This window comes from Girardinichthys multiradiatus, chromosome 13 (assembly GCF_021462225.1).
Source record: "Girardinichthys multiradiatus isolate DD_20200921_A chromosome 13, DD_fGirMul_XY1, whole genome shotgun sequence".
In the NCBI taxonomy this organism is placed as follows: domain Eukaryota; kingdom Metazoa; phylum Chordata; class Actinopteri; order Cyprinodontiformes; family Goodeidae; genus Girardinichthys; species Girardinichthys multiradiatus.
This window is the reverse complement of record NC_061806.1, coordinates 35,926,481-35,952,482: the sequence shown is the minus strand read 5'-3', so window position 1 is coordinate 35,952,482 and position 26,002 is coordinate 35,926,481. Positions and strand designations below refer to the sequence as shown.

Below are 26,002 nucleotides of genomic sequence, written 5' to 3'. Positions count from 1 at the left end.
ACATTGCACTACAGAGAGCAGCTGTGACTTTGTACTGTAAAGCACTGTGTCTTTGGCAGAACAACAGACGTTTTTTTCATGCAAGCTGCACCCTAATCAGTATATTTTTGGGACTTCCTATTCCTGAAACTCACTTTTACCAAGAAAAGATTTATGGATTAGAGGAAAGTTATTAAAAACTGAGCAAGAGACACTAAACGCATCCTATCAACGACTAAAGCTAAGGGACAAGTGGAGTTGCATGCTGGGAGATTAACAGCTGCTTATGGCTTTATGTTACCAAACAATGCCCAGAACAGTCACACAAAGTGCAGACTGTTGAAAATGCCAGAGGCCTCGAGGTGAAAAACACCTCCATCAGCCCCACAGGGGATTAGCTGCCATGCAGGGATTTAGTGTTTTGCTCAAGGACACTCGAGCAGGGCGGGCTCTGTCTGTTTGACTTTGTTTTGTCTTCCACCGTGCCTACAGCAGGGAGCTGAATGGCTCCTTTACTTCCTGTAGGGTTGCTTTTTAAATTAGAGCTGGCATGATTTGGAAACTCAATAACAAATTAGCAAACTGATACAAAAACATCAATCTATACTCAGTGAACAGACGTAAATTTGATTTGAAGCAATATATTGGCTGTTGATTAGTTTGTGACCTCATTGTGCTGCTATTTACTGGACTAAGTAGAATTACTTGTATCCTCAAAACTCTGGAAACAACTGATTAAGGTTCTTTTTGAAACAACTTTTTGGTGTGAAACTGCGCCCTCTACTGATATATGTCAGGAAGTGCACAATATGCATCAGACAAGAATGAGAAGCTCACTATGGTTACTTAAAATAAAAATACGAGATTTTCATAGTATCACAGTATTTAAACTAAAAATAAGAAAATATATACATCAATCCACTTGCTGATATTTAAAACAGATATTCCACAACTATTCCTCCTGCCACTAAGATAATATACCATATTGATGATTGCAGTTATAATGTTATTTACAACATTTATTTAATTATCTACAAAATTTTGTTTAGATTATAATAAAGGCATATGAGATGGTTGAACAATCAAGCTATCTACCTAATGGGTATGTCAGTCATAGCTAACCAACTGTAGTTTTAAACAAGTGCTACATTAATCAAAATGTCATACTTTTCCCAATTTGATTATCAATTCACTTTTCAGTTGTTTTGTGTATTCCTTTTATAGACCAAAGTTAAATGTTTGTGCAATTTTATATACTCCCATAAATGTGAATACAGTGCTTCAAAAAGGTATTTGACACATTACAGCTCCCTTGTTTTTACAGTTTTTCCACACTTAAATATTTCAGGCCGTCAAACTAACTTTAAAATCAGACCAGAATTAATCTGAATACATGCAAAAAGCAGTTTTCATATGTTTATTTCTTTATTAAGTGAAAAAACAAATCCCAACCAACCTGGCCCTCATACAGCTATTAACTGGTTCTTCCATTCTCGCTGGTGCAATATCTGGCAATGAGCCTCAACATCGCTGTGGAGGTATTTTGGCCCATTCCTATTTGACGAAATATTTTAATTCAGCAACATTGGAGTATTTCTGAGCATAAACTGTATGTTTAAGATAATGCCACAGCATTTCAGTTCAATTAAAATCAAGACTTTGACCAGACCCTGCAAAAAATGCATATATTTTTGTTTCTTTCGAGCCTGTCAGAAGTGGACTGCTGGTGTGTTTTGTATCATTGCTTTAAAACTCAAGTGTACTTGAATTTAGGGTCACAAGTTGCTGGTCCGACATTCTCCTTCTGGATCTTCTGATAGACAGTAGAATTCAAGGTTTCATCAAATATCAAATCTACTTTCTGAAATGCTTTTATAGCTGGGTGAGGCCAGTAAAAGGTGATCTCTGATGGATTTTTATGAAATTATTGCAGAAGTTCTTTTTCAATTTCACATGGAGGGGAGCACAATGTGAAGCGACAATGTAAAAGTGAGTTGCACAAGAACTTAGGAAATTGAGACCTTTAATGTTTAGGGTTTTTTTTGTGACCTCCTGGATGAGTTGTTGATAAGCTCTAGGAGTGATTTTAGATTACCCTAATCCTCCTGGTATTGTTCACCAATGCTCCATGTTTTTCCTCATCTGTGTATAATTTCTCTCAATTTGGTAAAATGTTGTCCCAAAGTGTTAGAAATGGTTTTGTAACCCTTTCCAGATTGATAAATTGATGACATTGGTTTTTGAATCTCTTTAGATCAGTGTATGATGTGTTGATTTTGGAGAGCGTTTAGGCCAGGGGTCTGAATCCTTCACAGTCCAAAGAGCCATTTTTATCCTCATTCAGCTAAGTAAAACTTTAGATCCGCAAATGTTACGCAAAACATTTGAAAAAAGAAAAGATATCTTTTGATAAATAAATATCAGACAACAAATATAGGAAATTTGTCATTTTTAGGACAGACATTTTATTTCTATTTTGTTTTAAAATAAAGAAAAAACATGAAATGTTTGCAAAAAGAGGATGTATATATTTTCTGCTATGGAATGTCAATATTTTTGGAAAATGATGTAAGAAAAAATAGATTCCAATCTCTACTGTTGTGCAAAATTAAAAGTATTCCATAAAATAACTAAAAACCTACATTTGTTATTATATCTATATTTAAAAACATTGGTTGATTCTTTATCATTTTTAGCCAAAGTAATAAAGAGCTAATGTGGAAGGTTCAAAGAGCCACTTGCAGCTCCGGAGCCGATGGTTGCTGACCCCTGGTTCAGGCATGTCAGGCAGTATAATCAGGGCTTACCCGTGTTCACGAAAACTGGACCCAAAAAACAATAATAAGTTTTTGGGTTCAGTTTTTTCTGTGACTGGTTAATAATTACAGTCACAGAAAAAAAACAGTTAACGCCTTGTTTTAAAAATTATTTCTACTATTGGTTAAAATATTAATAGTTTGTAAAAACAGTCTTGGTTCTAAAGTTTCCTGATATCTTTAAAAAGTTATAGTGTAAATAAAAACACAAATAGAACCATGTTCCTTCATTGCATAAAGCACATAAAAAAAAATAATGAGTGAACACATGAGACTCAGGTCCTGAGGGAGATTAGGTGACAGGTGACATAAGAATACAAATATATTCCAACATGTTAAGCACTTTACATGCATATTATTCAACTTATAAACAAGTGACTGTGAAACATGTGAGTAACTTGACCTTTTATTGGCCCCTTTAACTAGGAACTAAAACTAGCATGGCGGTAAAAGCATCTAGCGGGAAAATTATTTAAAAAAAACTTAAGAAAAGACAACTACTGTATGTGTTTAACTTATTTCTGTTGTGCGGTGGCTTGCAATACATTTACATCCTTATTAATATTTTGTCACATTACAGCCACAGATTTGAATGTACCTATTTTTATATTATGTGATAAAACAATACAAACTAGCCCACATTTGTAAAGTGGAAGAACATTTTTCACACATTAAAATCGCAAAATGTTCGTGTGCGCTTTTATTCAGCCCCCTTTTTTCTGATATACCTAAATTAAATAAAGTACAACCAATTGTTATCTAAAGTCACCTAATTAATAGATTTTCCTTGCCACCTCAGCATGGTGGTGGCAGCATCATGCAGTGGGGACGCTTTTCTACAGCAGGGACAGAGAAGCCGGTCAGAGTTGATAGGAAGATGGATGAAGCTAAATGCAGGACAATCCTTGAGGAAAATCTGTTATAAGTTTCAAAGGTTCATATCAGACCAGGAAGATGGCCCAAGAATTACGGCCAAAGCTATAATAGAACCGTTTAGATCAAGGCATATCCATGAGTTAGAATGGCCTGGTCAAAGTTAAGAGCTAAATTGATTTAATAATTTGCGGCAAGGATTGAAAATTACTGCTCAGAGATGTTCTTTATTCCAGTTCGAGCTATTTTGCAAACAGAAAGGAGAACATTTGGTCAACTATGTATGCTGTCCCTTCTGTTTCACCATTATGTGTTACTTTGTGTTAATCCATAAATTAAAACCACAACAAAATACATTGATGTTTGAGGTTGAATGTGACAAAACATGAATACTTTTCTAAGGCACTGTGGCAGGAGTAAGCATGAGTTCTCAAGATGTTCTGATGTACAGCAAATCAACGACTGCAGTTCCCATCACCATGCATCCTCGTATTAAAGCACAGCTTCCACCAGAACAATCTCCTGTAGGATCTTTCCCACAGTGCTGGTGAAATCTGCAACCTCTGCTGTGTTTTCATGGTAGTTTGACTCCTCAAAGTTGCAAATTTTCCCATCAAGCAAACAGCGTGAGGTAAAGATAAGTCACATAATGTTTTCAGATTATACGTGGCCTTACAGAATAAACACATCTGTGATACACTTTGCGGTAAAAAACCATCAGCAGACCTTGTGTTTCAGTCAATCATCCTTCATCTTTACTAGAACCTAAAAGTGTCACCTGTATTGACATCACAAGTCTTCATAGGCAGGAAAGGCTTCACACTTGCTGATACCTCATGTAAACACGATGCTTTACATGTAATTCCTTCATTTAAAGACCATTTGTCAGTCTTTGTTGAACTTCCTTTAATTTTTCCTCCTTCATGGTTCAGAAGATTCGCAGAGCTTAGTGCAGCACTAACCGTTGCTTAAATCCAGTCCCCTTTTATCCGCCTTCCAGATGGCAATCTTCCCATTGGTTTGCCGGCTCCACTGAGAACGTAACGATCCTCAGCCGAGCAGAGCGCCGTCACCTTGTCGATGTGGCTGTGGAGCTCCATATCCCGAATCTAAAGTCTCCCCCAACCCACACCTGGTCAGAGAGACAGAGTGGAGGAGCAGGTTACATTTATCTGTTTTAAGGCAGTGAAATACCAAGTTGGTTGTAATTGATGTCAATTCTTCAGACAGTAACCAGCTCTGTATAGCCTGTTCATTTATCTAAAGCGTGTTATTTTGTAGGTCAGAAACTTTTATTAAACAGGGTTTAATAGAGTATTTACACTGAACTGGTTTAGAAAATATTTAGCTGACATAACTCTTACTGTGAAAAATACATGAGCTCCACTTACAATACTAAACTGTGTCCCCATGATCCATTTCTTTTCATTATCTGTTTTTTTTTTTATGAATGAATTGGGCCAAATACAATGATATACTTATGACATCGTCATTTATATACAGTGTTGTGAAAGAGTGTTTGCCCCCTTCCTAATTTCTTATTTTTTTTGCATGTTTGTGGCTGAAGTACCCAGAAAAAAAATTCTGCAGAGATGAGTGGGCCAAAATTCCTCCACAGCACTGTAAAATGCTCATTACAAGTTATTGCAAAGGCTTGACTGCAGTTGTTGCTGCTAAGGGTGGTCCAACCACTTATTAGGTTTGGGGGCAATTACGTTTTCACACAGGGCCATGTAGATTTGGCTTGTTTTTTAGGAGCAGAGCACAGCTAAATGTGACTCTTTGGTGCTGGGGCAGATTTACACTCTGTTTTAATTAACAGTTCCTCCACATCTCCATTATACTGTTCCTAGCCTTCAGAGAGGAAAAAGAAAATACAGTAATGTAGATAATAAACTAATTTGCGCTTCATATTTCTTGTTTTAGTCAGTAGAAACTTACAACACCAGAGAACTCCACCACAGCTGTAGACAGACTGCAGGAGATCACAGGAGAGACAAAAAATGTTGCACAACATGAGTGTATTCTGGAAAACATTTATCCATCCGGATTTTTCTACATTTCTGCTTTGACTGATGGAGAAACAAAAGGCAGATTTTTTATTGACATATAGAGTCGAGACTTCCCACGCCATGACAGTTCCCTGTGCACTGCAGGAGTACGCGACCTTCTGGCTGAAGATTACAGCACACGTTTTAAGCGTATCCAGAGTGATTAATACTCTGTAGTTTTACCCCTGGACTTAGTAAATAACAGAAAACATCTCTGCGTTAGAGAAATGTGCATTAACAAATTCAAGTTGAACATCTACGATTATAACACTCACACCATCAGCCTTTAAATCCCAAAATATAAGAAATATTGTGTATTTTTAAACAGTGAAACTATCTGGAAGAAAGATCAAAGATTACCAACTTAAACGCAAGTTAAGTCAGTAGGTATTTTTATAGACACAAAATTAACCCAGCATAATAATAGTATAGATTATTGGAAATTTAACCTACCTTTGCTACAAAATCAATAATTAAAAAAAGCAACCCTAGAACTCATTAATAAATACTGGACCCCAACTAATTCTCTCAAAAGTTACAGTAAATATTGGGAACTAATGAAATTTGAAATCAGGAAACTAGCCATTAAAATAGGGAAAATTGTAACACATAAGAAAAAAGAAAAGGAAATGCTAATAATATCAAGAATAATGGAATTATTGAAGGATACAATATTGTCTGAAGAAAGATATAAAGACAATTCAAGGATTCAATTAGAATTGGACAAAATTTATGAAGACAAAGCCAGGGGCGCCTTTATCAGATCTAGAAGGAAATGGCTTGAGAAAGGGGAAAAATGTTCAAAATATTTCTTCACCTAGAAAAAAGAAATTTGAGCACTCATTAGTAGGAAAACTTAAAATTAACGACGTTCTTATTGAGAATGAAAGAAGTGTGTCAAAATATATCACAACTTTCTACCAGGAACTTTACACAGCTGATTCAGGGAATGAAGAAAACATGGATATATTCCTTAGACACCAAAATGAGAATAAAAATGTTACTGATCACTCCTTTAAGTCACTTTGTGATCAAGAAATTAATGTTAAAGAAATTAAAGAAGCTATTTGTGGCATTAAAAACAATAAATCCCCTGGAAATTACGGATTAAGAAGTGAATTCTATAAATATTTTATTAAGTCTCTTACCCCCCTCATGAAAGCCATGTTTGAGGAAGCCATAGCCGAAGAACTCCCCCCTACTCTTCGTCAAGGCTTAATTAAATTAATTCCAAAGCCAAAAAAGGATTATCCTAATATAGACAATTGGAGACCCACTAGTCTTTTAAATAATGATGTCAAAATATTATTTTTGCTAAAAGGCTGAAAACAGGGCTAAATAATATTATTGATGAGGAACAATCTGGTTTTATACCAGGTAGAAATATTTGCGACAACATCCGTCTGATATTGGATATTATTGATTATAATAAACATATATACGACAATAGTTTTATACTCTGTTGATTTCTACAAAGCATTTGACACAATAAGCCATACATTTATGTTTAAACCCATACAACACTTTGGATTCAGAAAACATTTTATGAGTGCTGTTGCTGCTCTTTACAAAGGTAGCAATAGCTCAGTTAAACTGGCCTCTGTTACTTCTCAGAGATTTGATATTAGTCGTAGAATTTGACAAGGTTGCCTTCTAAGTCCATTTTTATACCTTCTTGTCACACAGATCATGGCATGACATACAGTACAGACCAAACGTTTGGACACACCTTCTCATTCAAAGAGTTTTCTTTATTTTCATGACTATGAATATTGTAGTTTCACACTGAAGGCATCAAAACTATGAATTAACACATGTGGAATTATATACTGAACAAAAAAGTGTGAAACAACTGAAAATATGTCTTATATTCTAGGTTCTTCAAAGTAGCCACCTTTTGCTTTGATTACTGCTCCGTACACTCTTGGCATTCTGTTGATGAGCTTAAAGAGGTAGTCACCTGAAATGGTTTTCACTTCACAGGTGTGCCTTGTCAGGTTTAATAAGTGGGATTTCAAGCCTTATGGGGTTGGGACCATCAGTTGTGTTGTGCAGGAGGTGGATACAGTACACAGCTGATAGTCCTACTGAATACACTGTTAGAATTTGTATTATGGCAAGAAAAAAGCAACTAAGTAAAGAAAAACGAGTGGCCATCATTACTTTAAGAAATAAAGGTCAGTCAGTCCGAACAATTGGGAAAACTTTGAAAGTGTCCCCAAGTCCAGTCGCAAAAACCATCAAGCGCTAAAAACAAAACTGGCTCACATGAGGACCGCCCCAGGAAAGGAAGACCAAGAGTCACCTCTGCTGCGGACGATAAGTTCATCCGAGTCACCAGCCTCAGAAATCGCAGGTTAACAGCAGCTCAGATTAGAGAACAGGTCAATGCCACACAGAGTTCTAGCAGCAGACACATCTCTAGAACAACTGTTAAGAGGAGACTGTGTGAATCAGGCCTTCATGGTAAAATAGCTGCTAGGAAACCACTGCTGAGGACAGGCAACAAGCAGAAGAGACTTGTTTGGGCTAAAGAACACAAGGAATGGACATTAGACCAGTGGAAATCTGTGCTTTGGTCTGATGAGTCCAAGTTTGAGATCTTTGGTTCCAACCACCGTGTCTTTGTGTGGCGCAGAAGAGATGAACGGATGGACTCTACATGCCTGGTTCCCACCGTGAAGCATATAGGAGGAGGTGTGATGGTGTGGGGGTGCTTTGCTGGTGACACTGTTGGGGATTTATTCAAAATTGAAGGCATACTGAACCAGCATGGCTACCACAGCATCTTGCAGCGGCATGCTGTTCCATCCGGTTTGTCTTTAGTTGGACCATCATTTATTTTTCAACAGGACAATGACCCCAAACACACCTCCAGGCTGTGTAAGGGCTATTTGACCAAGAAGGAGAGTGATGGGGTGCTGCGCCAGATGACCTGGCCTCCACAGTCACCGGACCTGAACCCAATCGAGATGGTTTGGGGTGAGCTGGACCGCAGAGTGAAGGCAAAAGGGCCAACAGGTGTTAAGCATCTCTGGGAACTCCTTCAAGACTGTTGGAAAACCATTTCAGGTGACTACCTCTTGAAGCTCATCAACAGAATGCCAAGAGTGTGCGGAGCAGTAATCAAAGCAAAAGGTGGCTACTTTGAAGAACCTAGAATATAAGACATATTTTCAGTTGTTTCACACTTTTTTGTTCAGTATATAATTCCACATGTGTTAATTCATAGTTTGATGCCTTCAGTGTGAAGCTACAATATTCATAGTCATGAAAATAAAGAAAACTCTTTGAATGAGAAGGTGTGTCCAAACTTTTGTTCTGTACTGTATAAAAAATGATCAGTTTCAGGGAATCTGAGCCTTGGGCTGATAATTTAAATTGTCTCAACTGGCTGATGACACAGCAATCTTCCTTTCTAGTGAACATGAAGTAAATAAAGCAGTAGCTTGTATCCAGGAATTATCATCAGTCTCAGGATTGAAAATAAATCTTAACAAATCAGTACTTTTCCCTCTCAAAAATCATTTACCCCAGGAAATAAATCATATACCAGTTAAAACAAAAATTACTTATTTGGGAGTAACAATGGAAAAAGATCCAATATCACGAAGTCCCACCAATTTTAACCAAATAACTGAAGATTTAGCTACAACATTTAACATGTGGATGATGAGAGATCTGTCCCTAAATGGTAGAGTGTTACTCTCTAAGGCAGAAGGTATTTCCAGATCTGTTTCTGTGTCCTTAGCTGTGGATATGCCTAAAAAAATCATGAAGAAGTTGCATCAAATCATTTCATATGGAATAATAGAAGCCATTATCTGAAGAAGGATATTTTATGTAACCCCAGGAAATGTGGTGGACTAGTAGTTTTAACTTTTGAAACCTTAAACAATTCGTTTAAAATTAAATGGTTAATCTGATCAATAGTAATGAAACAATCTGGAACACTTTCCCCTTTTAATTTTTTGGGTGGAATTGAATTTTTACTTAAGTGTGATTATAAAATTGAGAAATGCCCAGTGAAATTATCTGACTTTCATAAACAAGCCCTTGTAGCCTGGAAACTCATTTACAAACATAATTTCTCTCCTACAAGTTATTGTATCTGGAATAATGGAAATATATTATACAGAAAAAAGTCTATTTTTTATAAGAACCAGGTAGAACATGATATTACACTGGTCAAACAGTTGCTTGATGATGAAGGGAATCTCCTTTCTTATCATGAATTTTTATGTAAGTTTAATTCACCTGTTTCACCAACAGGATATGAAATAGTTTCCTATACTATACCTGATGGTATGCTAAAACTCTACCGACATTCAATTGATAACACTGGAGCTCTGCCTAGAAATGTGTTAGTGATTGATGGTGTTGATATTTGCCAAAAGAAATGCTCCAACAGATTTATAAGATCACTTTTACAAGAAGTAGCTCTTCCATCTGGAAGGTTCTATTGGTCTTTACTATATGGTGAAATAGACTGGAACCTAAATTGGTTAATCGGAGAAAAGTATTGCTTGAATTACAAGGTGAAGCAGATTCCCTTCAAGATTTTGCATAATATTTACCCTGCAAAAAAGACATTAGAACGTTTTAAACTTGAAATCGACTACTCTTGTTCTTCCTGTAAATTCCATGTAGAGACAATCCCACATTTATTTTTTCATTGTACCTACAGTAAAATATTCTGGACTGACTTGCAACACTATATACAAACATAAAACCGGGCAGAGGATCACACTTGATGAGAGAGACATTATAATCCACTTAAATAATAAAGACATGGACAAAGACTCTACCCACTTTGTACAACTGCTGCTGCTCCTCGTTGAAATATCACATCCACAAAGCCAAATGGACCAATTCCAAAACAAACATTGATTACTTCCTCCAAGAAGTTGTTTTGCTATAATTCAAGCATCAAACACATCCATAAAAAGAAAGCTATGAAAACGAAAACAATTCTATACAAATTCAGGATTCCTGACCGAGATGTGTGAAAAAGCCCCAATACAGGTAAATTTACCTCCATACACCAGTTAAACCATCACACCGCCTCTCAGGACCTCGAACGTCATCACATACGTCATCAACACGAGACTCGAGGCGCGCTTCACAGAAATCTTCCTGGATTTTCCTCGACCCACTGGACACATCAGTAGTAAAAATGTCTCCAGTTCAGCCCCAGAGAGAGACGATCGACGAGCAGTTAACTCCTGCTGAAGAAACATTCACTGAGTTTAAAGGAATCATCGTCAAGACCGAGGAAGAGCTCGATGGTCAGCGCAGACTGCTGGATTTCAGCCGGATTCCCCTGATAATTTTACACAGAATAGGTACGAAACAGCAGCGATGCAAACGTCTTACTGATGAGACACGTTAGAGATGTTGGAGAGACGCTGAACTCAGCAACCATTTAAAGGGCTCTTACACCAAACTTTCTTTCTTTATTTATCAATTAGAACAAGGAACAACAACTAACTCTGTGATATAAATACACAATTATAACCAATCACACATCCGCAAACTAATTATAGTTTATTCACTGAGATATCTACAGCATGAGTATGAGATTTATATACATAAGGTAATATTACAAGAAAGAAATATATATATATATATATATATATATATACACACATTATATTTATATATATATATATATATATATATATATGATGAAAAGAAGGAATAAGAACAAAATAGAATAGGGCCAACCTAACTATGAGTTAGAGAGGGGATAACTGTCTCTATCTTCGGGCTTTTCAGTTGTTGTGAGCATCTTAATATATGAGGTGATTTTTCAAAAACTGTGGTTAAGATCTGGCATACCTACAGTCATAAACTTAACGCTTTAACAGAATAATGATATTAACAAAAAATCTACATTTTTGTTTTTAAACCTACAACCATATAAAATATTTTGGAAGCTCACAATAATAAAGCAGATGCTCTGTTGTTTCTGGTTCAAGTTTTGGGGTGTTATTGTTTAGATTTAGGAGGTATAGGAAATCTTAAAACATTTTCATAAAATCAATAGTTTCTTCTTTCTATAAATTTTCTTTTTTTTTACAAGGCCAGAGTATCTGGTTTTAGTTGGATGTTGTCTTAAAACAGGGGTCGGCAACCTTTATTACCAAAAGAGCCATTTTACTTCCTCTTTCCCTAAACAAAAATAGTCTGGAGACACAAAAGATAACACAGCTAATAAAGTTTAAAATTTATTTTCATTATTTAACCTGTTACAACAATAGAGTTCAACAATCAGAAGTGTGGTGTACGTGTGTAGGCCTATTTAAAAATAAATTAAACAACAAAACTATGCATCTAAACTTTCTTTATTTTTTCATTAATAGCCAATTAAATGCCAGTATTCATACCTGTTTAATATGACTTCTGTTTCTGGAGCTCCATGCTGATCTTCCCTATGTCAGGGCTGTAAGATGTGACTGATCTTCACATCTTGGCTGCAGCCTCTCATTTGTTAGGCGGGAGTGATATTTGGACATTATTAAGTCCATGTTGGAAAATACTTGCTAACATAAGTATGTTAAACCAAAAATAGGCAGGAATCCAAATGCATACTTTTTCATGTTCACATACGTGTCCTAATTGGCATGTTTGAAAACACAGTTTTTCAGGTTCGGGGAGGTTTTTAATATTCCATTTGTTTTCTTTAACAAGAGTGGACATCTGACTTCTTCAAGATCCGCTATTTATTTATTATAAAATATTTGTTTACAGTCAGTCAGTCATTTTCAACCGCTTATTCCATAGTGGATCGCGGGGGAGCTGGTGCCTATCTCCAGCAGTCTATGGGCGAGAGGCGGGGTACACCCTGGACAGGTTGCCAGTCCATAGCAGGGCAACACATAAACAACCATGCACACATTCATTCATACACCTAAGGGCAATTTAGAGAGACCAATTAACCTAACCGGCATGTCTTTGGACTGTGGGAGGAAGCCGGAATACCCGGTGAGAACCCATGCATGCACGGGGAGAACATGCAAACTCCATGCAGAAAGACCCCCGGCCGGGAATTGAACCCAGGACCTTCTTGCTGCAAGGCAACAGTGCTACCAACTGCGCCACCGTGCAGCCCCGTGTGTGTTTTTTTTACATATTGTTTATTTTTATATATATATATATATTTTATATATTTCCCCTCCTTGAACCGCGGTATTTACTTACATTTCACATTTAGTAGTTGAGGACCAAGGAGGCAACGAGGACCGCCTATGGACTCATAAGATGGCGGCGAGTCACATGTAAACCTCATGACTGTCTCTAGCTGTTAGTGGTTATATCATTTCGTCCTAAACTAATATTTCCTCTGCCCAAACACTACCTCTTACATGAACCGTTCTAAAGGAGCTCTGAAGGTTGCTGGTTTTGAAAAGCGAAGTTGTCCAGTCATCCATTTGTGGACTGAACTGTACACAAAGGCACATTGCGGCTACTTCAGTGGCCATGGTGCACATTGGTGCTGTCAGGGGGTGGCCACGGCCCCCTCCTGGAATAACATTGGCCACCCTAATGATGAAACTCAGTTGTCCACGTGTCAGCGAACGCACCTGCCTTTTCTGATTACCAGTGAATGCAGCATCAAACGATGGTTAGAGTTTGCTCTGCCAATAATGTTTTAAGTTGCTTGTTTCTACTTGTAGTGTAATGAACCACAGCTCTGTCTCTTTAAATCATTAAGGTTTGAGCTGTCGGCCCCGTAACATGTATAAGAGGGTGGGGAGGGTGAGCTCGGTAAACTGTATTAGTGAGAATTCGTCATGCAGAGGGTTGCAACAGGTTCTGATCCAGCTTGGGAGTTTAAGAAATTTATTTAGCCTTTAATCTGGAAGTCCGATGGTGTCTGTCAGTTATGTTATCTAATATGTTAGCTTTGAAACGGATGCAAACAGTCTATATCTACAGTACAGACCAAATGTTTGGACACACCTTCTCATTGAAAGAGTTTTCTTTATTTTCATGACTATGAATATTGTAGCTTCACACTGAAGGCATCAAAACTATTAATTAACACATGTGGAATTATATACTGAACAAAAAAGTGTGAAACAACTGAAAATATGTCTTATTTTCTAGGTTCTTCAAAGTAACCACCTTTTGCTTTGATTACTGCTCTGCACACTCTTGGCATTCTGTTGATGAGCTTCAAGAGGTAGTCACCTGAAATGGTTTTCCAACAGTCTTGAAGGAGTTCCCAGAGATGCTTAGCACTTGTTGGCCCTTTTGCCTTCACTCTGCGGTCCAGCTCACCCCAAACCATCTCGATTGGGTTCAGGTCCGGTGACTGTGGAGGCCAGGTCATCTGGCGCAGCACCTCATCACTCTCCTTCTTGGTCAAATAGTCCTTACACAGCCTGGAGGTGTGTTTGGGGTCATTGTCCTGTTGAAAAATAAATGATGGTCCAACTAAACGCAAACCGGATGGAATAACATGCTGCTGCAAGATGCTGTGGTAGCCATGCTGGTTCAGTATGCCTTCAATTTTGAATAAATCCCCAACAGTGTCACCAGCAAAGCACCCCCACACCATCACACCTCCTCCTCCATGCTTCACGGTGGGAACCAGGCATGTAGAGTCCATCCGTTCACCTCTTCTGCGCTGCACAAAGACACGGTAGTTGGAACCAAAGATCTCAAACTTGGACTCATCAGACCAAAGCACAGATCTCCACTGGTCTAATGTCTATTCCTTGTGTTCTTTAGCCCAAACAAGTCTCTTCTGCTTGTTGCCTGTCCTCAGCAGTGGTTTCCTAGCAGCTATTTTACCATGAAGGCCTGATTCACACAGTCTCCTCTTAACAGTTGTTCTAGAGATGTGTCTGCTGCTAGAACTCTGTGTGGCATTGACCTGTTCTCTAATCTGAGCTGCTGTTAACCTGCGATTTCTGAGGCTGGTGACTTGGATGAACTTATCGTCTGCAGCAGAGGTGACTCTTGGTCTTCCTTTCCTGGGGCGGTCCTCATGTGAGCCAGTTTCTTTGTAGCGCTTGATGGTTTTTGGGACTGCACTTGGGGACACTTTCAAAGTTTTCCTGATTGTTCGGACTGACTGACCTTCATTTCTTAAAGTAATGATGGCCACTCGTTTTTCTTTACTTAGCTGCTTTTTTCTTGCCATAATACAAATTCTAACAGTCTATTCAGTAGGACTATCAGCTGTGTACTGTATCCACCTCCTGCACAACACAACTGATGGTTCCAACCCCATTTATAAGGCTTGAAATCCCACTTATTAAACCTGACAGGGCACACCTGTGAAGTGAGAACCATTTCAGGTGACTACCTCTTGAAGCTCATCAACAGAATGCCAAGAGTGTGCGGAGCAGTAATCAAAGCAAAAGGTGGCTACTTTGAAGAACCTAGAATATAAGACATATTTTCAGTTGTTTCACACTTTTTTGTTCAGTATATAATTCCACATGTGTTAATTCATAGTTTTGATGCCTTCAGTGTGAAGCTACAATATTAATAGTCATGAAAATAAAGAAAACTCTTTGAATAAGATGTGTCCAAACTATTTGTCTGTACTGTATATTTACACCTTGCATCCATGTGGTATTTTACCTCCCATGCTGACTCCAGCTAGCTGCATTCCAACTGAGAGACCCACTGTTTACATGTTTGCAGAAGTTTAGCAGCCTTGGCTACCAAAGCGAGGTATGTCATGTTATAGATTTATATTGTTCCTAACTTTACTTGTGAGGAACTTTACATTTTATTCCATATAAAAGTATTTGGTTTTAAGACTTGGAATCTGGTTTATTCGCCTTTATTTTGCATTTTATGACTAACCGACTAACTAACCGAACCGATTCAGGAGCAAGGGTTCTTTCGGTGGAAAATCGCTATTGTGAGAGTGGATGTCTTGCAATCTGTGCGTGCGTTTGTGTGTTGGGGTGAATGTGACTCTAGTGTAAAGCTCTTTGAGTGGCTGATTTGACTAGAGAAGAGCTTCAGTCCATCAAACATTTACATCAAATGTACTAAAACTAAAATCTTGGGCACATTGTACTATCAAATGTTGACACATCTATTTCCCTTCCAGCCAGGAGAGCTGTATTGGTCAAGTTAATTTTCATGTGTTTAAGTTTGTAATTTAACTGCTTAACAGGGTTAAAGTGAAGGGTATGTTGTTTTACTCACATTTCTAAGGTTTTGTTTTGTCTTTTTGTCCAGATTTCTCTCAATATTATGTATGTAAAGAGGAGGGGGTTCCTACTGAGCTCAGCAACCAGGAGGGGAACTCCACTTTAAATCAAGACGGATCAGAACCTCTGCAGATCAAACAGGAGCAAGAGGAACTGGAACATCAACAGTTCAAAGTGGAAGATGAGGAACTCTGCATCAGTCAGGATAAAGAGCAGCTTGTGCCAAAACAGGAGACTGATAACATTTTGATGACTCCTTCTAATGTGCAAATAACCCACAATGAAACAGAACCAAACTGGAACCAACTCATCTTTCAGGCCTCTCCTGAAGTTGACAACCATGATCAAGACCCTGGAGAAAAGAGAGATGAAGAGCAGAAACAAAATGATAGATGCCAGAAACCCAAACAGCAGAAAGGAGCTGCCGACAGTATGACACAAAATATGCACAGGAAAACTCACCCAGACCAAAGTATATATTCCTGTACAATTTGTGACAAAATCTTTTTTACAAACTGTCACTTGACTAGACACATGAGATCTCACACAGGTGAAAAGCGTTTCACATGTACGAAGTGTGGAAAAGGTTACACTGAAAGAAGTAGTTTAACTTATCATATGAGAACCCACACAGACGAGAAGCCTTTCTCATGTGTGACATGTAAAAAATGTTTCAGAAACAGATCTTGTTTAAAAAGTCACATGAGAACTCACACAGGTGAGAAGCCTTTCTCATGTGTGACGTGTAAAAAATGTTTCAGAAACAGTTCTCATTTGGCACGTCACATGAGAACTCACTCAAGTGAAAGGCCGTTTAGGTGTGTTATTTGTGAAAAACGTTTCAGAGATAAAATCGTTTTAACTATTCACATGAGAATTCACACGGGTGAGCTGCCTTTCTCATGTACAATCTGTGAAAAAAGGTTCACCAGTCGAAGCAATTTAAGTAGTCACACAAGAAGTCACACAGGTAAGAAGCCTTTCTCATGTATTACTTGTGAAAAAAGGTTCACCAGTAGAGGCAGTTTAACTTGTCACATGAGAACTCACACAGGTGAGACGCCTTTCTCATGTACAACCTGTGAAAAAAGGTTTACTCGTCGAAGCAGTTTAACTAGTCATGAAAGAAGTCACACAGGCGAGATGCCTTTCTCATGTACAACCTGCGAAAAACGGTTTACCAGTAAAGGTAATTTAACTAGTCACATGAGAAGTCACACATGTGAAAAGCCTTTCTCATGTGTAACTTGTGAAAAACGTTTTTGTCAGAAAAACCTTTTAACTATTCATATGAGAACTCACACAGGTGAGCAGCCTTTCCCATGTACAATCTGTGGAAAAAGATTCACCAGAAGAGTCAATTTAACTTGTCACATGAGAATTCACTCAGGTGAGAAGCCTTTCCCATGTACAATCTGTGAAAAAAAGTTTAATAGTCGAAGCGGTTTAACTAGTCACATGAGAAGTCACACAGCTGGGAAGCCTTTCTCTTGTATAACTTGTGGAAAAGGTTTCAGTAAGAAAAACCTTTTAACTATTCACACCAGAAGTCACACAGGCGAGCAGCCTTTCCCATGTACGACCTGTGAAAAAAGGTTCACCAGTAGAGGCAATTTAACATGTCACATGAGAATTCACACAGGTGAGCAGCCTTTCCCATGTACGACCTGTGGAAAACGGTTCACCAGTAGAGCCAGTTTAACTTGTCACATGAGAATTCACACAGGTGAGAAGCCTTTCTCATGTACAACCTGTAAAAAAAGGTTCATCAGTAGAGGCACTTTGACCCGTCACATGAGAACTCACACAGATGTGAAGCCTTTCTTATGTGTGACCTGTAAAAAATGTTTTAGAAACAGATCTGATTTAACATGTCACATGAGAACTCACACGGGTGAAAAACGTTTCACATGTGCGAAGTGTGGAAAGGGTTACATTGAGAGAAGTAGTTTAACTTATCACATGAGAATCCACACAGGCGAGAAGCCTTTCTCATGTGTGACCTGTAAAAAACCCTTCAGAAACAGTTCTCATTTGGCACGACACATGAGAACTCACACAGGTGAGCAGCCTTTCTCATGTACAGTGTGTGAAAAAAGGTTAAATAGTCAAAGCGATTTAACTAGGCACATGAGAATCCACACAGGGGAACAGCCTTTTCCATGTCCAACCTGTGAAAAAAGGTTCACCAGTAGAGGCAATTTAAATTGTCACATGAGAATTCACACAGGTGAGAAGCGTTTCTCATGTACAACCTGTGAAAAAAGGTTCACCAGTCGATGCAGTTTAACTAGTCACTTGAGAAGTCACACAGGTGAAAAGCCTTTCTCGTGTATTACTTGTGAAAAACATTTCCGTAACAAAAACCTTGTAACTATTCACATGAGAACTCACACAGGTGAGCAGCCTTTCCCATGTACGACCTGTGGGAAAAGGTTCTCCAGTAGAGGCAATTTAACTATTCACATGAGAATTCACACAGGTGAGAAGCCTTTCTCATGTACAACCTGTAAAAAATGGTTCAAAAGTAAAGGCAATTTGAGTCGTCACATGAGAACTCACACAGATGAGAAGCCTTTCTCATGTACGACTTGTGAAAAAGGCTCACCAGTAGAGGCAATTTAGTTTTTCACATGAGAAGTCACACAGGTCCAGTGGCATAATGTGAACCTCTCAAGTCATCAAGGTGCTCTGTAACTTACTGTTTAGAAGGCAGAGTAATTACAGCTGGATCACATTTTTAAAATCAAGCAGCTTGGTTAAAAATGCATTTCAAATAAGATTTCTTACTGAAATACTAAAACATTTACCTTCATTCTGACAGTTTAAACTCCAAATTTGAAAGGGATTATTTTTAGGTGAGATATTTACTTATAAGTGCCTTAATTAAAAAGTTGTTAGTGGATGTTTTTTTTCAAGTAAGATATTTATTCATAGTTACTCCTTTTCCACCACCTCAGTTTGGAGCCTGTTCTGGTTCCTGAACGTCATTTTGAGCAGGTGATGCGAGTTTCCACAAACAAAAGGGCTACCAGAGCACGACCATTACGGTTCTTCTGTGCAATCCGTAATGTCACCTATAGGCGGGTCAAAACTGCGGACAATAGAAGCAACAAATGCGGCGATGACAACAAAGGACGTCCTGTATGAATATTCTTTATATGTTTGCAAAAACCTGCTAAACACACATTGTATAACTACTAGTTTCCATTACACTCACAGATGCTGAACATATGCAAATGAAAACATTGTACATACCATTTTTGCACCGAGTCGGCGTCTCCTCTTTCGTATTAAGAGTAAGTTATGGATGCTCTCGTTTTGCATTAAAAGGAATATTGTGTGCAGCTTGGCAAGCTCCATTATCTCGCTACCCCGCTTCCCTCACATGTAACGCTCACTGTTAATGACTTGTGCTTTGGTCCCAAAACTGGTGGAAAGGCGCGTTTGTGCTTAACAAAACACCAAAGGTTGAAAGCACGCGAACCGAACTGCTTCAAGAGTTCCTTTGGTGGAAAAACACTAAGTGGGTCTTAATGAAACAATGGGTTAACATGCTTTCAGATTTAGACTGCAGCGATTTTTAGAGCTTTCAGAGTCTTTTTGTATGTGTCTATCTTTTCTTATACCTTATACTGTGTTTTTGTTCAATTAATAATTTTGGTTAGTGGTTACATGTTAGAGGTGAATGTATGGGCTGGTAAGCTACAAATGAATTGTCCATTGGCATTAATAAAGTTTTTATCTAAATATCACACATTATTTACCATTATTTCCTCTTAGTTTCTGATTCAGGAAGGAAATACTTCTAATTATATGATGACAACAACACAGACATCAGGTTATCAGGATGATACCTGAGATGTTTTATATAATTATTTTCATTTAAATATCTTTATTGACTTCATTCTTGTAAAAGCAATTCTGAATTGTAAGGGTTTTTTACCTTCATTATTTCTCCCTGTCAGCTATGTTTTCTATTAAATCAGTTTTGTTGTTTTACCTCTCACACTGTTTTTAAAAACCCTGTCAGTGTCTCATTAAATATTCAGGTATTTCAAGGAAATTTTTCAGATATCAATGTCTCATCTTTTAATTTAGTTCTGGAAAATGAAGGGATTTCATTACAGGTAAATATCCACAGCAAAAAAAAAAAAAAAAAACATTCTGAGGAAACCCAACCCCTTGATAGCCAGTATTACCTCGTTTGACTGAATCCGTCACGTGGTACGGGCGGTGTGATAGATTAACTGGTGGTATGCAGATCATAGACATTAATATTGGGGAAAACCTGGTCTGATCCGGAGAGACGGCATCCATCCCACTTTGGATGGAGCAGCTCTTCTTTCTAGGAATCTGGCCAAATTTATTAGTTCTCCAAAACTCTGACAACCCAGGGTTCAGACCAGGAAGCAGGGTTGTAGTTTAACACTCCTCTCTGCAGCTTCTGTACTGCTACCCACCCATTACCCTATTAAGACAGTGTCTCGCCCACGGCCAAAATTGAATAGGTTAAAAAATAATCTAAAAGAAGGAAATCAGGAAAATCTCATAAAAATAAACACAACTCAGACCGAAAAGAAAAATAAAACAATTAAATGTGGCTTATTGAATATAAGGTCTCTCTCTTCAAAGACATTGCTAGTTAGTGACCTGATTTGTGACAATCAGATTGATTTATTTTGCCTCACAGAAACCTGGCAGCAGCAAGAGGATTATGTTACTATAAATGAGTAAACTCCTACTAATTATTTAAATTTTCACATTCCTCGAATTACTGGGCGAGGAGGAGGAGTAGCATCCATCTTTCAGTAGGATTTATTGATTAGTCCCAGACCAATCAATAGCTACAACTCTTTTGAATATTTAATCCTTAGTTTTCCTCATCCAAATTGCAAAGCACTAAAACCATTTCTGTTTGTTATTTTGTACCGTCCACCAGGCCCTTACTCTCAATTTTTAGATCAGTTTTCAGACCTTTTATCTGATTTAGTGTTAAATACAGATAAAGAAATTATATTGGGGGATTTTAACATTCATGTTGACGCTGAAAGTGATGGCCTAAATATAGCGTTTAATGCTATCTTAGACTCAATTGGCTTTGCTCAAAACATTAACAAACCTACCCACCTTTGTCTTCATTCACTGGACCTTGTGCTGACATATGGCATTGAGTGTAAAGACATAACAATATTCTCTCATAACCCTGTCCTGTCTGACCATTTCTTAATAACCTTTGAGTTTAATTTAACCGAGTACTCCACACCTGAAAGAAAATTTCATTATAGTAGATCATTATCTATAATGTAACAACCTTTAAAGAATCTGTTCCACTTTTAATTTCCTCATTATCACTGAAAAGCACAATGGAGGGCAATAATTCTGTTTCTGCCCCTTCACAAATTGATTCTTTTGTTCATAGTGTTTCTTCATCATTGCGTGATGCATTAGACAATGTAGCCCCCTTGAAAAGAAGGTAATCATTAATACAGGTCCTTCTCAAAATATTAGCATATTGTGATAAAGTTAATTATTTTCCATAATGTCATGATGAAAATTTAACATTCATATATTTTAGATTCATTGCACAATAACTGAAATATTTCAGGTCTTTTATTGTCTTAATACGGATGATTTTGGCATACAGCTCATGAAAACCCAAAATTCCTATCTCACAAAATTAGCATATCATTAAAAGGGTCTCTAAACGAGCTATGAACCTAATCATCTGAATCAACGAGTTAACTCTAAACACCTGCAAAAGATTCCTGAGGCCTTTAAAACTCCCAGCCTGGTTCATCACTCAAAACCCCAATCATGGGTAAAACTGCCGACCTGACTGCTGTCCAGAAGGCCACTATTGACACCTTCAAGCAAGAGGGTAAGACACAGAAAGAAATTTCTGAACGAATAGGCTGTTCCCAGAGTGCTGTATCAAGGCACCTCAGTGGGAAGTCTGTGGGAAGGAAAAAGTGTGGCAGAAAACGCTGCACATCGAGAAGAGGTGACTGGACCCTGAGGAAGATTTTGGAGAAGGGCCGATTCCAGACCTTGGGGGACCTGCGGAAGCAGTGGACTGAGTCTGGAGTAGAAACATTGAGAGCCACCGTGCACAGGTGTGTGCAGGAAATGGGCTACAGGTGCCGCATTCCCCAGACCTGGGCTACAGAGAAGCAGCACTGGACTGTTGCTCAGTGGTCCAAAGTACTTTTTTTGGATGAAAGCAAATTCTGCATGTCATTCGGAAATCAAGGTGCCAGAGTCTGGAGGAAGACTGGGGAGAAGGAAATGCCAAAATGCCAGAAATCCAGTGTCAAGTACCCACAGTCAGTGATGGTCTGGGGTGCCGTGTCAGCTGCTGGTGTTGGTCCACTGTGTTTTATCAAGGGCAGGGTCAATGCAGCTAGCTATCAGGAGATTTTGGAGCACTTCATGCTTCCATTTGCTGAAAAGCTTTATGGAGATGAAGATTTCGTTTTTCAGCACGACCTGGCACCTGCTCACAGTGCCAAAACCACTGGTAAATGGTTTACTGACCATGGTATCACTGTGCTCAATTGGCCTGCCAACTCTCCTGACCTGAACCCCATAGAGAATCTGTGGGATATTGTGAAGAGAACGTTGAGAGACTCAAGACCCAATACTCTGGATGAGCTAAAGGCCGCTATCGAAGCATCCTGGGCCTCCATAAGACCTCAGCAGTGCCACAGGCTGATTGCCTCCATGCCACGCCGCATTGAAGCAGTCATTTTTGCAAAAGGATTCCCGACCAAGTATTGAGTGCATAACTGTACATGATAATTTGAAGGTTGACGTTTTTTGTATTAAAAACACTTTTCTTTTATTGGTTGGATGAAATATGCTAATTATGTGAGATAGGAATTTTGGGTTTTCATGAGCTGTATGCCACAATCATCCGTATTAAGACAATAAAAGACCTGAAATATTTCAGTTAGTGTGCAATGAATCTAAAATATATGAATGTTAAATTTTCATCATGACATTATGGAAAATAATTAACTTTATCACAATATGCTAATATTTTGAGAAGGACCTGTAGGAGGCTAGCTCCTTGGTTTAATTCAGAGCTGCGTACTTTAAAGCACAATGTTAGAAAATTGGAGAGAAAATGGCGCTCTACACACCTAGAGGATTCCTACTTAATCTGGAAAAATAGCCTACTGTTGTATAAAAAGACACTTCACCAAGCTAGAACAGCTTATTTCTCATCATTAATAGAAGAGAACAAGAATAATCCTAGGTTTCTCTTTAGTACAGTTGCTAAACTTACACAGAGTCATAGCTCTGTTGAGCCATCCATTCCCTTAGCTCTTAGCAGCCATGACTTTATGGGATTCTTCTTAAATAAAATTCATTCTATTAAAAAGAAAATCTTTGACATACTCCCGAAGATGATTACTTCATCCTCAGCAAGTGAGACAACATTGGAAATAACTGCAGAACCTGATTTGTGTTTGGACTGTTTTGATCCTGTGAAGCTTCCTGAGTTATCAGAAATATTAGCTTCATCTAAACCTTCAACTTGTATGTTAGACCCAATCCCAACCAAATTATTTAAGGAAGTGTTCCCTCTGATTACCAGCCCCATTTTAGATATGATTAATCTATCTTTAGTAAATGGATATGTACTACAGGCTTTTAAGTTAGCTGTAATTAAACCTTTACTTAAGAAACCTTCACTTGATCAAGATGATTTAATAGATTACAGACCTATATCCAATCTTCCATTCTTATCTAAAATTCTTGAGAAAATAGTTGCTAATCAAATGTGTGAGCATTTACACAGCTATGATCTGTTTGAAGAGTTTCAGTCAGGCTTCAGAGCTCATCATAGCACTGAAACAGCTCTGCTGAAAGTCACTAATGATATTCTTATGGCCTCAGATAATGGACTTGTGTCTGTTCTGGTTCTGTTAGATCTCAGTGCTGCATTTGATACAGTCGACCATAATATTCTCTTAAAAAGGCTGGAATATGCTGTAGGGATCAGGGGAACAGCGCTAGGCTGGTTTAAATCTTATCTGTCTGACAGATTCCAGTTTGTTCATGTAAATGATAAATCATCTTTAAACTCCAGGGTTAACTGTGGAGTACCACAGGGCTCAGTACTTGGGCCAATTCTCTTTACTATATATATGCTTCCAATAGGTCAAATTATCAGGCAGCATAGGATACATTTTCACTGTTACGCTGATGATACTCAGCTTTACTTATCCATAAATCCTGATGAACCCAACTAGTTAGATAGACTACAAGCATGTCTTGAAGATATAAAAACTTGGATGACTTTAAATTTTTTGCTTCTAAATTCAGACAAGACAGAAGTTGTCGACTTTGGACCGGAGTCTTTAAAAAATAAACTCCTTAGTCAATCACTTAACCTGGATGGCATTAAATTGACCTCTGATAATAAAGTAAAAAACCTTGGTGTTATTTTTGACCAGGACATGTCATTTAAAACCCATATTAAACAGGTTTCTAGGATTTCCTTCTTTCACCTCCAGAACATTGCCAAACTTAGAAATATTCTATCCAGGAGTGACGCTGAAAAACTAGTCCATGCATTTGTTACTTCAAGGCTGGACTATTGTAATTCGTTACTATCAGGATGTCCACAAAATGCAGTTAAAAGCCTTCAGCTGATTCAAAATGCTGCAGCAAGAGTTCTGATTAAAATTAAAAAGAGAGATCATATTTCTTCTATTTTAGCTTCCCTTCATTGGCTCCCTGTTAAATCCAGAATAGAATTTAAAATTCTCCTCCTCACATATAAAGCCCTTAATGATCTAGCTCCATCATACATCAGAGATCTGATTGGTCCATATGTTCCTAACAGAGCACTTCGTTCTGAGACTGCAGGTTTATTGGTGGTTCCTAGAGTCTCTAGAAGTAGAATGGGAGGCAGATCCTTTAGTTATCAGGCTCCTCTCCTGTGGAACCAGCTCCCAGTTTTAGGCGTGAGGCAGACACCCAATCTACTTTTAAGGCTAGGCTTAAAACTTTCCTTTTGATAAAGCTTATAGTTAGAGTGGCTTAGTTCATCAGGGAGGGAGCCTTCTTCCCTCCCTGTTAGTTGGAGTAAGGGAGAGTCAAGTTTAGCCTAAACCGACTCAGTTATGGTTGAGGTGCAAACACACCCTCCATTTCTGCTACCTGTATGACCCCTTCTCTTTTCCAATGGTTATAATCAGTCTGACAGAGGGAGGTATCCCAATCCTTGTGGTTTTTAGTATAACAATGACCATCAGTGGGACCCTTTGTGGGGTTCCTTGAGACGACATTGTTGTAAATAAGCGCCGTTTAACTAAATAATCTGAACTGAAACTATCTGTGTAGTTATGCTGTTATAGGCTTAGGCTGCTTGAATTGAATTCATATTGATGTCGAAGGCGCAGATATTCCTGTGGGTAGGTGGCTGAGTCAATGCCTGATAAAAAATACTGTCAATGTCAACACAGCGTTTGTAATATGTTAAGACAAATCATATTTGACGAAAATCATCACGAATCCCTCTTAATAAATAAACATCTGTTTTCACAGGCGATGGTCAAAATTAATAAGCCACAATTCCTTTAGTTTGACACAGGGAATTTGTATTGTCACCCAGCATTGTGATGATTATTTCACGTCTTTCATGTTGCAATAGTACTTGGCTATAATAAAAATGACATGTTCTGTAAACTTGTAAATATATAAAATCAGCTAACAAGTTCAACAAATGTATTTTCAGTCTTAGACCATGAAATAAATAAACAGGTCCGCAAAGAAAACAAAATATGTCGCACAAAAAAGCGACCTAATCTCGAACCGATGTCCTATACACTTGAATTTACATTGTTCTGCCTTATAATGGAGCATTATAGTCATATGGAGTAAAAGAATTAAGAGGAAGACTGTTCTATAGTTTCCTGTTTAGAGTTAAAACGAAGAAAAACAATATACCAACAACAAAGTAGAAATGAAATTGACACAAAGAGATGCGGGAGCCATGTCTTCTGTAAATATGCTAGAAACTTTATAATAACACACAGAAGCTATCCCGATGGAAATAACAGCTGTTTCAGCATTTCACCCTTTT

General features: G+C 38.0%; 1 protein-coding gene and 1 long non-coding RNA gene across 3 annotated transcripts in view; one reads left to right on the top strand and one right to left on the bottom strand.

Annotated features, from left to right (window-relative positions):
- Nucleotides 1-3,868: 3,868 nt before the first annotated feature.
- On the bottom strand, nucleotides 3,869-10,895 carry LOC124879323. Its single transcript, XR_007040999.1, has 3 exons — nucleotides 10,755-10,895; nucleotides 10,532-10,634; nucleotides 3,869-4,800 (listed from the first exon to the last, which is right to left on the bottom strand). It is a non-coding gene; the product is annotated as an uncharacterized LOC124879323 (long non-coding RNA).
- Nucleotides 10,884-26,002, top strand: part of LOC124879308 (zinc finger protein 271-like) — a 38,368-nt gene continuing 23,249 nt past the window's right edge. Inside the window, exons 1-2 of one of the 2 annotated variants that reach the window (XM_047383799.1) lie at nucleotides 10,884-11,064; nucleotides 15,932-18,453. In XM_047383799.1, coding sequence (XP_047239755.1) covers nucleotides 10,896-11,064; nucleotides 15,932-18,453 — 2,691 coding nt within the window. In that variant the 5' untranslated portion in view covers nucleotides 10,884-10,895. Of the gene's footprint in view, nucleotides 11,065-15,931; nucleotides 19,659-26,002 lie in introns of those variants that run through there. The other variant, XM_047383798.1, reaches the window with a different exon arrangement.